We start from the raw sequence: 13307 nt of genomic DNA on the forward strand, positions 1-13307 counted from the left end.
CACTCAGGGAGAGGGAAGGTTACTGCTGCGGCACCAATCTGTGTGTGCCCAGCACACCCGTCCGCCCCCTCCCTGGGTGTCTGCACCCCACACTGAGTGATGCATCGGGGCCACCGGCTCCGTTCTGTGTGCAGCTACCAAAAGGGACGTGGAAATGTTCAGTCATCAGTTACTGATGAGCAGACAGAGTGAGTGAGTTCCTGAGCCCTGGACACAGGCAGGATGCAGCAGGCACCTGGTCTCCATGGATGTCTCAAAGAGCTGTAAGGATGAAGGGAACCGTGGCAGCCCTGGGGGTCCTAGGCTGGGGTGGGGGGAGGCATGACTGCAGGTGGACAGCCATACTCCTCCCAGCCTCGAGCACCCCTCTTATTCACCTTCGGAGAGCCTGCCCTTAGGTGTGACCTAATAACACCTACCAGCATGTTCGGGGCGCTGGGCTAACAGCTGTCACATACAGACCAGCAGAGCCCTCACAATAATTCAGTGAAGTGTGTATTGCTGTCCTGAGTTCACAAGTTAAAGCATAACTGGGCACTAGTGAGATTAAGTCACCTGCCCCAATCACACATGTGGTATGGGCAGAACTGGGCTAGGTCCCAGCCTTGCCTGACCCCAAGCTCGTGAGGGTGTTGTCACTGACCCAGATCCTCTAGAGGAAAACTCCCCACTAACATCCAGCCTGCACTGTGAAAGTTAAAATGCCACCAGGAGGAGCTGAGGGAATGCTGCCGCCCAGAGGGAGTGCAGAGAGCAGGGGCCAGCCCACTGCATCCCCCAGACACCACTCACTGCATCCTGAGGGAATGGTGGCCCCTGGAATGATGCAAGGTTATAGCTCAGAGGCCAGTAAATAAAGAGATCCAAATAACTCTATCTGGAATAGGCCCCAAATAGTGCAGGGCTGGTGGGGGCTCCCCTCAAACTGTAACCCAGTCAGGGCCCCGCACGAACATTTGTTAGTGGGCACAGGGGCAATACAACCCCACACAAAGAATCGTGTGGTGGGGGGGAGGGGAGCACAATTTCATCCTGTCAGAGCCAACGAGTAAACTCAGGGAAGTTTTACAAAACCTCACAGCCACTCTGTGCCTGGCACTCTAAATTATTTATAAATAAAAATCACAGAGAAGTGGAGAAATCTCCCAAAGTTCCCAGAAAAGTGGCTGACTATTTGAATTCTTGGCCCACAAAGTAAAACCTTTTCAATTGTCTCTAAGATGTTACTTGAAAGATCTGGGGGTTCAAGTACAATCCACGAGAGGCCTCTGACATTCTGTGCATTGCCACTGGGTAATGGCCAGCAGGGGAGGGGTGATGGTGACATTATGACCCCGTGTGAAAATAGCAGCGTCTAGAGAAGTAGCACACAGAGAAGCACGCAGGTGTTTTCATTCACCCCCCCCCCCCATAGATGTACAGCCCAGTAAGGACTTTAACAAATGAAAAAGAAATTTCAACAGAAATTCCAAAAAGCAAAGGTACCAAAGTCCATCTACAATTCAATACTTTTCTTACTTTTATTAATCACGTTGCCTGATCTAACATAGACTTCAGCTCTGGGTAAAAATAGAATACTTCTTTCAACTCAACTCTAATCTTTATACCTTGAGTCAAAAGGCACTTCCTGAAGCATAAATGTGGCAGCTTCCGTATTCCAAAAACTTGAGAAGGAATTAAAGTCTCTTTCATATTTCTTCTTCTACAGCCAAGAATTTACCTCCCCACAGGAAAAGGGCTTTCTTTTTTCCTGGGCCTTTTACAGTCTAGAAGATTCAGGCAGAAAGAATGAGAGGAGTCCCCAGACACTGTCTTGTCCCACAGTCTCTCCTTTGATGGGCTAATGAGAAGGTGGTTTGGGGCAGTAAGTTGCAAGTGGCTGCATTATATGAACTGTAATGATCTAAGTACCTGCCTCTCTCTCCAGACTGGGACTTCTCCAGGTCAGGGGCCTGGGCAAAGCTGCCTTTGTCTGTCCCATTCTAGGCATAAAATATTTAATGCATGTTTCTTGAATGAGCAAATGAATGAGTGAGTGAGTGAGTGAATGAGTGACTAATTGAATAAATAAATAAAGAGTCTGTGGGGAGACCCCATTGTTGTATTTTTCCCAGCAGAAGAAATTTTCAGGCTGTTACACTAATTAGAACTAATATTCTCAGTTATTTTGAGGATTGCTTGAAATTCACTGCTAATTTAAATAAAATGGTTACATTTACTCATTAATGAATTAGCATGCTTCTCATCAGCTTCCCCTCACTGATTTGGTTAGCTACACTATGCTTCCCTTACCCAGGGCCTTCCCTGAGACCTGGGTATATCACAACTATATCAGAGTAAACTTTTTAACAGAATTAATCAGATTTCTCAAAGGGTTTAAACACAGATGAGAACCCAGCCCCACTTTCTAACCAAGGTGTTTTTGGGTCCCTAATGTCTTTGGGCCCTGCTGTGGGCTGTGTGACAAGTTGCTCTGAAAAAACATTCTTATCACTAGACCAATTTGTTCTTCAGGGGAAATGAAACTTCCTAAAATATGAAGACAAGCTTTATATATTCAATGAATAAAACTGGAGGAGAAACTGAAAGTCGAAATATAGGCATCCTTTCTAGTCCAGTCTTTGCCGGTAACTACGGTGTGACTTCAGGCACATCAGTTCACATCCCCAGATGCTGTTCTCTTGTTTTCTTACTTGTCAGAGGTGGAACTGATTTAGAAAATATCTATAGTTGTGTGATAAAGCCCAGGCTTCCTGGGCCGGCAGGAAACTGTGACTTCCGACATTCTCTGTAGTTAGACAGGGCCATGTGACCAGTTTTGGCAACAGAAATGCTAGAGGAGGTCATATGAAGGCTTTTCAGCCACGGCATGAAAAGCTAGGTTCCCAGCCACATTCTTCTCCTTTGGGTGTGCTGTGCATTAAATTGTGTACCCCCAAAATTCCTATGTTGGAGTCTTAACCCTCAGTACCTCCAAATGTGACCTTATTTGGAAACAGAGTTGTTGCAGATGTCATTAGTTAAGATGAGGTCATAGTGGCATAAGGTAAGACTCTAATCCAATATGACTGGCATCACAGACATGTGAGCAAGGAGAACACCACCATGTGAAGTTGGAGGGTTGCTGCCACAAGCCAAGGAACTCCCAGGACCTCGGAGAGAGGAACAGGTCTTTTCCTAGGCCTTCAGAGGGAGCATGACCTTACTGAAGCCTTAATCTTGGACTTCTAGCCTCTGGTACTGTGAGATAATACATTTCTGTTGTTCGAGCCACCCAGACGGTGGTCCTCTGTTACAGCTGTCCTAGGAAATAACACAAGGGATGGAGGAACTCTGGCCAAGAACACATACCCATCTCCAGGATGACCCAGCCCTCTTTGGCTCTCCCAGCTCACCGGGCAGGCCAGACTCAACAAATTCCTGTCACAGTGGAGTCCTTATACCTCCCTGTTCTGGGAAATGTGTCTGATCTGAGGCTGGTTTCAAGCCTCCTTACCTCTGGGCACTGACATCTGTGCACCTCGGCTGTGGGCCTGGTGGGAGAGGGCAACTTGTTTTCCTGGTAGCTGCTCTTCACTCTCCACCAGGAAAACGTCCTAAGTGCTAGAAAGGGTCTTATGGCTACACATCTTGGCCCCAGCTGAGACCTACTGAAGGACAGAACCTAGAGGCTGTGCAGTGGCATGCTGAAGGGGCTCTCAGTGTCAGGGAGTTTGGGGGATTCCTGGGTAAGGCATGGCTGCCAGAACCACCAGGACTGTGACTTACCCATGGTCTCCCCAGAAGAGGCAGGTGTTCCTCTTTAGAAATGTATCGACTTCCTTGCTCTCCATACCAGAAGATCCCAGCATTCTAGCATCTGTTCCCCCAGCCTCCTTCTAGGCAAGGCAGGTGTAACTCTCCTCTTTTGCTTATTAGTACACTTCCTAACAAAAAGCCCCTGAGGCCCCTGGCCCCAGAGTAGCTGTGCCAGAGTTTATCCTTCCCCCAGACACACACATGCACACCCAGAGCAGGGAACTCTCAAAGCACTCACCTGGGGCGTCATTCCGTGGCAGATGTACAGGATGGGAACGTTCTCTGTGTCTGGACCCTGATCAAGACACAAATCAGTCTTCAGAGAGTTCTGCAGCTGAACAACAGGGCAGGGGAGACCACACCAAAGAGAAAGGAACAGAGGAACAAATGCATTAAATTAGGAGAAACAAGCTTTCCACTGACACAGGCTCTATTTCCATAATCAGCCCAAGGCCCCTCGAATTCTATGGAAACCAATAATCACCAGCTTTTGCTTTGCATAAAGGTGCTGAGGTTAATTTAAGACTAGCCCCTTTGAAGGAAAAGCATTCACATATTAAACAGCAAGTTGGGTCTGGGGAGCTGAGTCAGTCTAGGTAAAAACAAAAGATATACCTGCATGCACACACACAAGATGGTGCTTGGCTTCTCACCCCCCCCCCCCCCCCCGCCCATTTCCACAGGAGTGGCTCAATGGCCTTCAGAGGTCCCTGGATAGAAGTGTTTGCTCTTGAGGGTTGGAGGAAGTGGGCAACATGCTAGCTGTTTTGGGGACCTGGGACCAGGCCCTCTCTGCCTCTGGCAGATCCAGCAGTGGTTGGCCAGGCCCCAGTGGAGGCCCCCCATTGATGAGAGTTCTCCACAGTGGGGGGTTTGACAGGTGAATAAGAGAGAAGGCCAGGGTGGGAGCAGGAGAAGATAGAGGTAACTCTTACTCTCACCTACAGGCACAAGACAATCAACAGGATAAATGTGGTGACCACTAGAATTATAAGGCCACTTAGATTGGGTGTGGAAGATCTGCTGGGCCTTATGCAAGCAGAGAAATCCAGTTGTGATCAAGGAGGAGATGAAGCACAAGGCAGAGAGAATTGGAGACGAGAGAGATCATCTGGCCACTGCTGTGGTTTTCGTGGTTTCCCAGCTTGAGTGCCCACGTCCCCGTGTGTCCATAATAGAGTCTGTGGCATCTTTACCCACCTTAATGTGAGCTGGCTTAAATAATTTTTCTTAGCAATCAAAGCACTCTGTTTAGAACAGGAGGCTAGAAATCGACATCCAGGGGGAGACCAGGGCAATGGATCACACAGGTGGGTCATCTATTGGGGAACGCCAGCGACAGGAAGTGGCTGAGCTCTGGTAGTCCTGATGGGTTGTGGCAGGAGGAGTGCAATGACCCCGATTAAGGGATGTGAAATGGAACAGATAACCAGAGGTACATGTGGTCTATGCATACCCTATTCTTGACAGGGGACAAAGAACAGAGTCAAATTCTCTTCTATTGAGCTTCCTTTCCTTTACTGGGTGACAGCAGCTCAATCTCACACTTGTGGTTTGGAGGTTCTGAAGAAATATGAACATGTGCCAGCTCCCTAGTCAGGGCCCCAGAAGCATCTCTGCAGCAAATCCTCTGTGATAAACCAACTGCGTGGCAGGCCTGTGTGGGCGGAGCATACGCAAGCACTCTGGACTTCTCCCACGGCCCATGGACCGGTGGGTGTCACATCTGAAGCCCAGCACTGTAACCACTAGTGAGACCTGCTAACTGGTCCTGCAAAGAGAGAGGCCCAGAGGCCCTTGATTTCAGACTTGGCTCTCCCTGGGACCTCAAAGTCAGCCTCTGAGTGAGGATGTGGGAGGTTCCCTGGTTAAAGTCCACCTTGGCTGTGTCATCAGCCTCCCATGAGCAGCTGGTCTGTTGACACAGCTGCCAGAGACAGGCTGGGATGGGATCCTGGCTCCCGCTGTACAGTCTTGGACAACACAACACAACCTGAAAGCCATTCAGGGAAACCAACTTTTATAACTGCATCTATGGGCCGCGTGCCACTGAAGTGTGTTCCATGCATTCGTTATTCCACCTAATCCTCAAAACAACCCAGCCCCATTGGTAATGTTATCGCTTTCAAGGGTGAAGGAAGCGTGGTCCAGCAGGGAGCTCTGCCTCCCCACTCTGTCTGTAATGCTGTTCCCACCACGTGGATGTTCTGCGCTGGCCTTCTCTTTGCCTGACCAAGTCCTTCTCTGCCTTTGGTTCCCAGTTTCCCTGCCATTCTGGAAGCCTTTCCTGACCCAAGTCTGTGTGCGAGGCCCCTGCACGATGCTCCACCTGCGCCTGCACCTGCACGTCTCTTAGTGTAGCACTTCGCACACTGTATTCTCTTTGCCTCTTCTCTTGCCTGTCTCCTCTACTCGTCAGTCACCAGATAGATCTCAGTCTTCCTCAGGGGCCAGCTCTGGGACACAGCAGACAGTAAATACATGTGCAATAAATGAATGAAATGAACAAATGAATGACATCATAGTTGGACAAGTGGCAGAGCTGGAGTCTGTCTGTCTCCAAGTCCAAGGTCTTTCAATCATGCAAATAGCGACAATCCTGAGACTGAAAAATGCCCCATGAAACAGTATGACTAGAACCTTTAAGGTTTTATAAATTGTCGAGGTTACACAGTGATTAAGTAGCAAAGCTGCCATTCAGAAGCCAGCATGTCTGTTTCCAGATGCTGCTCCATCTCTACTGTCAGCACCAGAGCTGGAACTGATCCAAAGCCACTCTGTCTCCTAGACGTGGAACTCAATGATCCAGGGCAAACCCAGGCCCATCCAACGGGTCCACAGGCTCATCAGCCTGCAGGAGTCATTAATGGGACCTATTAGTGGATTAATGGGCTGGTTTATATACACTTGACACTGGTCCAACTGACAGTCCCAGGGGGTTATTTGACCTGAGCAAGGTAGTTGAGGCATGGGCTGGAAGGGAAAAGGGAACGAGAAACTCTGCGTCTGAGAAGACATCTGGTCTCTCCATTTCAGAATAAAAATAACCACCAGGAAGAGTGTTCCAGCCCCAGCAAATCCTCTTGCTCTTGCAGCTGCACCCTGCCTCACCCATCTTCACCCTATTGCCCCCACAGAGGGTTCGTTATGCTTCTTGAAAAGCAAGCACATCTCTCTGCTCATATCAGAACCAAGCTTGTGGAGGAAGCAGGAGTGGGGGGAAGCTGGCAGGGCCCTAAACAGTGTCTGGCAGATGAACATGCAGGGGGTCAGAGACCTCCGTCAGCCCCAAGAGAGGGCTCCATGGTCAATCTGCTGTATGTGCTTGTAAGAGGGGACCCTTTTGCTTGGAAGACAAGAATGCCTTTGGCCAAGACCCAGAGCTGCAATGGCTACATGCACACACCTCCACTGTTACTGCTCTCCCTGTGTCTTTGGCTGAGTTTGGCTAATACTGTTTGGCCTGGCTCATTGAGGTTTTGGGCCAAAGGTTTCTCTGGAGTCACATTTGCCTAACTGTCCTTTTTGGACTGGGTCCAACAATGGCCAAGCAGCACACATAACTTGGTATGGGGCACCAGTAGCAACTATCAGAATGGTCTGGGGAGGTAGGTGGGGTTAATGGGCATCTCACAGTCCAATGTGTTTCCATGGTGACGACAGGATCTAGAGTCTCAGGTAATTGCTGGGCAGCACCAGCTGAGGAGTTTTCTGACATTCGATTACACCAGACTGAGAAGTGGAGAGGCAAGAGGCCACTGGGCAGTTCTCTGAGGACATGTCAACCATGCTACAGGGACTCTCATGGGAGGATATGACCCCCTCCTGCAGGCTGGTCTCTAGGACAACAGAGACCCTGCAGGAGGTGGGAGGAGGAGTTCCTGGGATCTCGGCTCTGTTTCGGTTAGAATCCAAGGATCTGAGAGTTGGGAGGCCCACAGAGCACACTGAGGCCAGTTCTTCCACCGGGATTCCTCCCCTCCCCCCAGGCAGGTGCAGTGCCCATTGTGTTCCTGCTGGGGCAGCCCTTGAACTCAGTCCTGACCACAGGCTATCAAAGGAAGAGGCCTCAGTTCTCCTTCACCCTGGGATATCACAAAGGTCTGAGGGGACACTCTCCAAAGGGAGGAACTGAGGTATCAGTGGCTGATGTTTCAGGCTCAGTGTTACTATTGATTATCTGCGTAAATATGGGCAAGTCACTTTGCCTCTCTGTTTCCTCATCTGTAACACGGGGTGAGGTAGGTAGCCCAGGGGGTAGTTTGAGGGCTTAACTGTCAGTACTAAAACTTTATGTGTTTGTTCACTCAGCAAAAATCAGGTGAGATATCCCCAAATCAATCAGGTATCATTTAAATTACCATAAGAGTTTTAAGGTCCTGGGATAATTGGAAGAATGGGAGAGTTTATCACATTCAAAGTATTTTAACCTTAGATAGAAAATACACTTATATATTATATACTTTCTTCGACCCCTTTACCATATGATAAATCTGAGGCCCAAGGGCATTAACACATTTGCCCGGATATGTGCTGGTCAAGACTAGAGCCAGGTCCGCCTGGATCCAAACCCTGTGCTCTGTCCCTCCATCTTGCTGCCTCCCCCGGGGGCACTGCTCTGTGCCAATCAACAAGCAGTACTAAAACACCCCTCAAAATACAGCAACCTCCAGGTTATATTTCCCAGAACTCCTTTCAGGAGGCAATTTGTGTGAGCAGTCATGCAAGCTGGCTGATGGGACTTAGGCACCCATGCCTGGGGGGAAATAGGTGTTTGCCACGTGGCCTTGCCATCTTAACCTAATTGCAGGTCTTTGTTTAATCAAATGTAATATTCAGGTCCGGGCTGGAGCTGAATTGCTTAGGAGTATATGAGAGACAGCAAGCACCCCTCTAAGGGACTGGGGAGGTTTGGGCGGTGAAAGCAAAGGCTTTCTTGAGGCAGCTCTGGAAAGCAGCCTCTCGCTGCAGGTCTACCGCAGGGCCTGTGTGGAGGCCGAGAGGCGCTTTCCCCCTCTCCCCTGGCTCTCCCTGGTGCTGGACCTCTGTTGTCCTGGAGAACCAGCCTGTGGGAGGAGGTCACATCCTCCCAAGGGAGTCCCTGTGGTGTGGCCGCCCTGTCTGCGCTGGATGGAGCCCGAGGGCCTGCTCCTTACCACCCCATAGGCGATGATGTCCGAGTACATCCTCATTTCTGGGTACACGCTGACCAGGTACCACCGGAAGGTCTTGCACTGCAGCTGCTTCCTCAGCGCCTTCCTCTCAGTGATGTCCCCGATGTCAATTCCTGAGTCCTACATGGGGTGCAAACTCAGAGATGCAGCCACGAGAAGGCACGGATTCTCCCCAGACCTCCCCAGCCAGGATCCCTGGACACTGTCTAGTGAAGGGACATGGCAACTCAACTCAGATTTCCTACAGGTACCTTAACCTCACAGCCCACCCATTTGGACTAGGAAACATGAGGCCAGCACTGATGGGGACCGTCATCAAAGGCCATTGCACATAAAGATGCCAAATCTTTACATTTTAAACAAAAGACAAACAAACAAAAAGCTGTAGCCTGGCTGGTCTGGCTATAGGTGATGAGAGTGGGAGGAATACAGTCTGAGTAAGGCTTAGCTGACCTCAGGAGAGAAGCTGAGAGACTGGGTTGTGGGGGAGAGGGAGACGGAAGGGAAAGGGTTGATCTAATACTGTTTCTAATAGTCATGACAGCTGAGGCTTATGTAACAGCGAGTTAGGCTTTGTTCTGTGTGAGACAGACATGCTTATATTTATTTACTTAGATGTATTTATATTTATGTATATTGTCCCAGGAGGTAGCATTATAGAACCCTCATTTTACAGACAAGGAGTTAAGACAAAGAGAGGTTCAGTGACCTCTTTGGAGACTTGCCCAAGTCCCACTGTTAATAAATGGAGCAGAGAGTTGAACCCAATCAACCTGGGTCTGGAGTGTGCTCTTTTAACCATATCCCTTGAATCTGCAAGGGCCCGAGGCCAAGTCCTGTGAGAGAAGCAGGCTGACTCTTTAAGCTGGGGGTCTTAGTGCAGAGAGTCCCTGTGTTCCACACTTCCCAGGTGTATCAGAAAGGTGGTCTCTGAGCCATCAGGGTGCAGCAGGCAAGGAGTAGTAATGGAGGCACAAATGTGTCCTTGAGTGAGGGGGAGAGGGTCCCAGAGCAGAGTGGAGAGCCTGGAGAGTCCCTGAGCCAGTGCACCAGGTACTGAACAGGGCACACGATAGGCTGAGAAAGAACTGATGCCACAGCAGAAAATGGAGACTCAGTGACAGCTCAGAGGATGGCACCATGGAGCTGCGGACCGTGGCATCTCCTCAGACAGCAGCCCGGAGTGGAGACGGAGGAAGACAGGGAGGGAGTACAGCTCTGCCACTGACGGGGTGGCCCACAGGGTGGCCGGGTGAACACTGGTTCTAGCATCAGCTCTGGGGATCAAGTAACTGGGGTTTGGAAAGGACTGAAATCGACAGAGTTTAAGTCTGAAATTTCTGAGAAAAATTGCAAAGATAGCTGCATGTGTCTGAATATGGTCATAACAAGTGGCTGATATCAGGCAATGGGGCTTGAATAAAAACAAAATGTAAATATAGAAGAAATGCATGTATTTTTGCCCAACAGAGTGCAGGTGATATAAAAATTTGAACCTGCCTCAGCCTGAGGGTTTAAGGTCCTAGGGAGAAATTTCAGCCAGGATGTGTCTTTGGAGTACTTCTTGATGACTCATCTATAATGTGTCTATTCTCCACTCCTGCCTAGTGCCCTCCCAGCAACTGCAACTTAGCCTCTCTGCTGGCTCCTGGCTCCCTATGACCAGGGAACATGCTTGACTTATCTCTGTGCCCCTGGCCTAAATTTCACCTCAACTACATTAATAAGCCTGAGTGAAGACAATATTTATGAAGTGGTGAACACAGCAACTGGCAGTAAGTGTAATCTGTTCACCCCCACCCCACCCCACATCACCCCAAGGGACCTGTTAAGTACTAACCCTTTAAACTTGTCTGAGCTTTATCCTTACATCGCAAAGCTATTTACCTGGACCCGGGCCCTCTCCCTTCATGCTATAATTGCCTTTATATGCTGAGAAATTAACACTGTGTCTCAGCTTTTACCGGGAGCCACTAGAAGGTCTCTGTATTTTCCTAAAATTCTGGGTTCCCGTGAGAAAACTTTCTACACAGGAGGTCCAGGGAAAGTTTGTCTCCTTCTTTATGATCTAATCGAAGGTGGGAGAGATACAGCCTGTCAGGGGTTCATCTGTACTCTGACTTCTAAGAGACTCAATAATCAGAGCTCTCCTAAGCTTGGATTTCTGGATATCACGACCCTTTCCCCTTCCTGTTTGTTAATCAAATTAAGACTTTCCGTTTTAATGGTTCAGCACTCCTGCACTGTGTGTTTACTGAAAACTGCATCAAACTCTTCCAAAGCAGGACGCAGAATTTGAAAAATAAGCAAACTTTCTCAAAGCAGTTCACCTTGGCCCTTATTATTAGAAAACAATGAACGTACCTCTTCTCCTTTGCTGAATACTTAGTGGAGTGGGTTGAAGAGTGTCCCCCTCTCTAAATTTTTGTCTACCTGAAACTCTGAATATGACCTTATTTGGAAATAGGACCCTTGTAGATATAATTAATTAGAGACTTGAGATGAAATCATTCTGGATTAGGGTGAGCCAGAATCTATATATGAGAAATGAGGGAGGCTTGGACACAGAGACAGAGGCAGAGATTGGAGTGATGCATCTATAAGCCAAGGAACACCAGGAGCCACCAGAAGCTGTAACAGGCAGGGAAGGATCCTCCCCTAGAGCCTTCAGAGGGAGCACGGCCCTGTCAGCACTTAGATTTTGGGCTTCTGGTCTCCAGAACTGTGAGCAAATATGTTTCTGTTGTTTTAAGCCACTCTGTTTGTAGTAACTTGTTTTGGCAGCCCTAGAAAACTAATACACTTAGCCACACACGAGGCTGTCCAGTATTCCTGCCTGTGTGTGCAGCCACATACAATTCCTTTGACCAAACCTAAAGAAGGGCCATTGCCCGAATACCACGGTGAGTCATCCCTGGCACCCAGCCTGCCTTCAGGCAAGAAGCAGCAGTGATAGATCTAGAGTTCCTGAACCCTGTGTAAGAAAATCTCAGGGCTTTGCTGCACACTGACTTTTTGTTTGTTGACAAGCAAACTGATTTTCAATTGAAGTAGAAGGAAGTAAGAGCTGGAGGCTCCTCTAGTTTTTATATGCTTGAGACTGGACATGGTGAGGGAACAGATGAGAGTCATTTCTGTCCAGTGCATAGTCTGGGAGGATTCAGCATAGAAGGAAGCAGCAGAGGACAAGTGCCCAGCAAGGGCATCTTAAAACTGGGGTGCACATGCAGAAGGCATAAGCTATAACATCAACAAGAGTTAATACTTATCTAGTGTTTTCCACTTGCCAAGCACTGGTCAGTCTTTTCATACATTAACTTATTTCATTCTTAAGACAGACACTGGGAGTTCCAGCTGTACATTTGCAGCTACGATGCTGTAGACAGAAGGTTAAGTAAACAGAAAACAGATGTGCTTGTGACTGAGCTGAAGGTACAGTATTGGGGCGTCACCACATTAAGGGCAGCTGGGCACATGCGGGCCATGCAGCATCCACACTTCCTCTCCTTTGTTTTTCAACTCATCTTTATTGAGTGTCTAGTATGTGTAGTATGTGTTAGGTGATGCCCTGAGCACTGTGTATCCAAATAGGAAGAAGTCACAGTCTGCCAGAAAGGAGAGTGCGGAAGATCCAGATACGTAAACATACTCTCTGGACACAGTGTGAAGCATGGAGAGAAGAGAGAGTGCTAAGGGATAACAGAGGAAGGACCCTTAGTCCATCTCATGGTGTGGGGCAGCCTGGATGGTGGGGAAAAGGAAGTGAGCACTCAAGGAAGGCTTCCTGGAGTAGGTGGTGCTAAAGGTGAGCTTGGAAAGATGAACAGGATGAACTAAATGGGTATTATCCAAACCTGACTGCCCCAAACCAGCACCTGGAGAGCGTTTTACAGATTTGGGCACCACTACACATCTACTCGTCAGACTCTTCAAGGACAGGACCCAGAATCAGTGTGTTTTTAAAGCTCTCCATGCGATTCTGATGCAGTTGGTCTGTAGACCTGCTTTGAGGAGCACAGAGCAAGGGAGGACGGGATTACACACATGGCCAGCAGATTCAGTTGTTAATAAGCATTCAGTTGTTAATGAAGAGCTCTGACCACGTGCCCTGCTTTGTGCTAGGCATGGTGACACAAATAAGAATAACACAATCTGGCCCCAGGGAGCTCATGGTCTAGTGAGGTGGTTCTCAGCTTGGGTAGACATTAGAATCCCTGAGTCTTCCCCAAAAAGGGATCCCTTGCCCTCTGCCAAACGAATTCAGTCATAATCTCAAGTCCAGCCAGATGTGAGAGCCACTGGCCTGAGAGAGACTTTCAGATAATAGAACATTCT

At 48.7% G+C, this 13307-nt stretch overlaps 1 protein-coding gene across 1 annotated transcript in view; it reads right to left on the reverse strand.

Moving 5' to 3' along the window:
• GALNT18 (polypeptide N-acetylgalactosaminyltransferase 18) overlaps positions 1-13307 on the reverse strand; it is a 273895-nt gene that overhangs the window by 28651 nt on the left and 231937 nt on the right. The window contains exons 8-9 of the mRNA XM_087821731.1: positions 8955-9092; positions 4037-4132 (exon numbers count right to left, since the gene is read on the reverse strand). Coding sequence (XP_087677857.1) covers positions 4037-4132; positions 8955-9092 — 234 coding nt within the window. The remainder of the gene's footprint in view (positions 1-4036; positions 4133-8954; positions 9093-13307) is intronic.

Source organism: Miniopterus natalensis, chromosome 11 (assembly GCF_054644295.1).
Source record: "Miniopterus natalensis isolate mMinNat1 chromosome 11, mMinNat1.hap1, whole genome shotgun sequence".
Taxonomy (NCBI): domain Eukaryota; kingdom Metazoa; phylum Chordata; class Mammalia; order Chiroptera; family Miniopteridae; genus Miniopterus; species Miniopterus natalensis.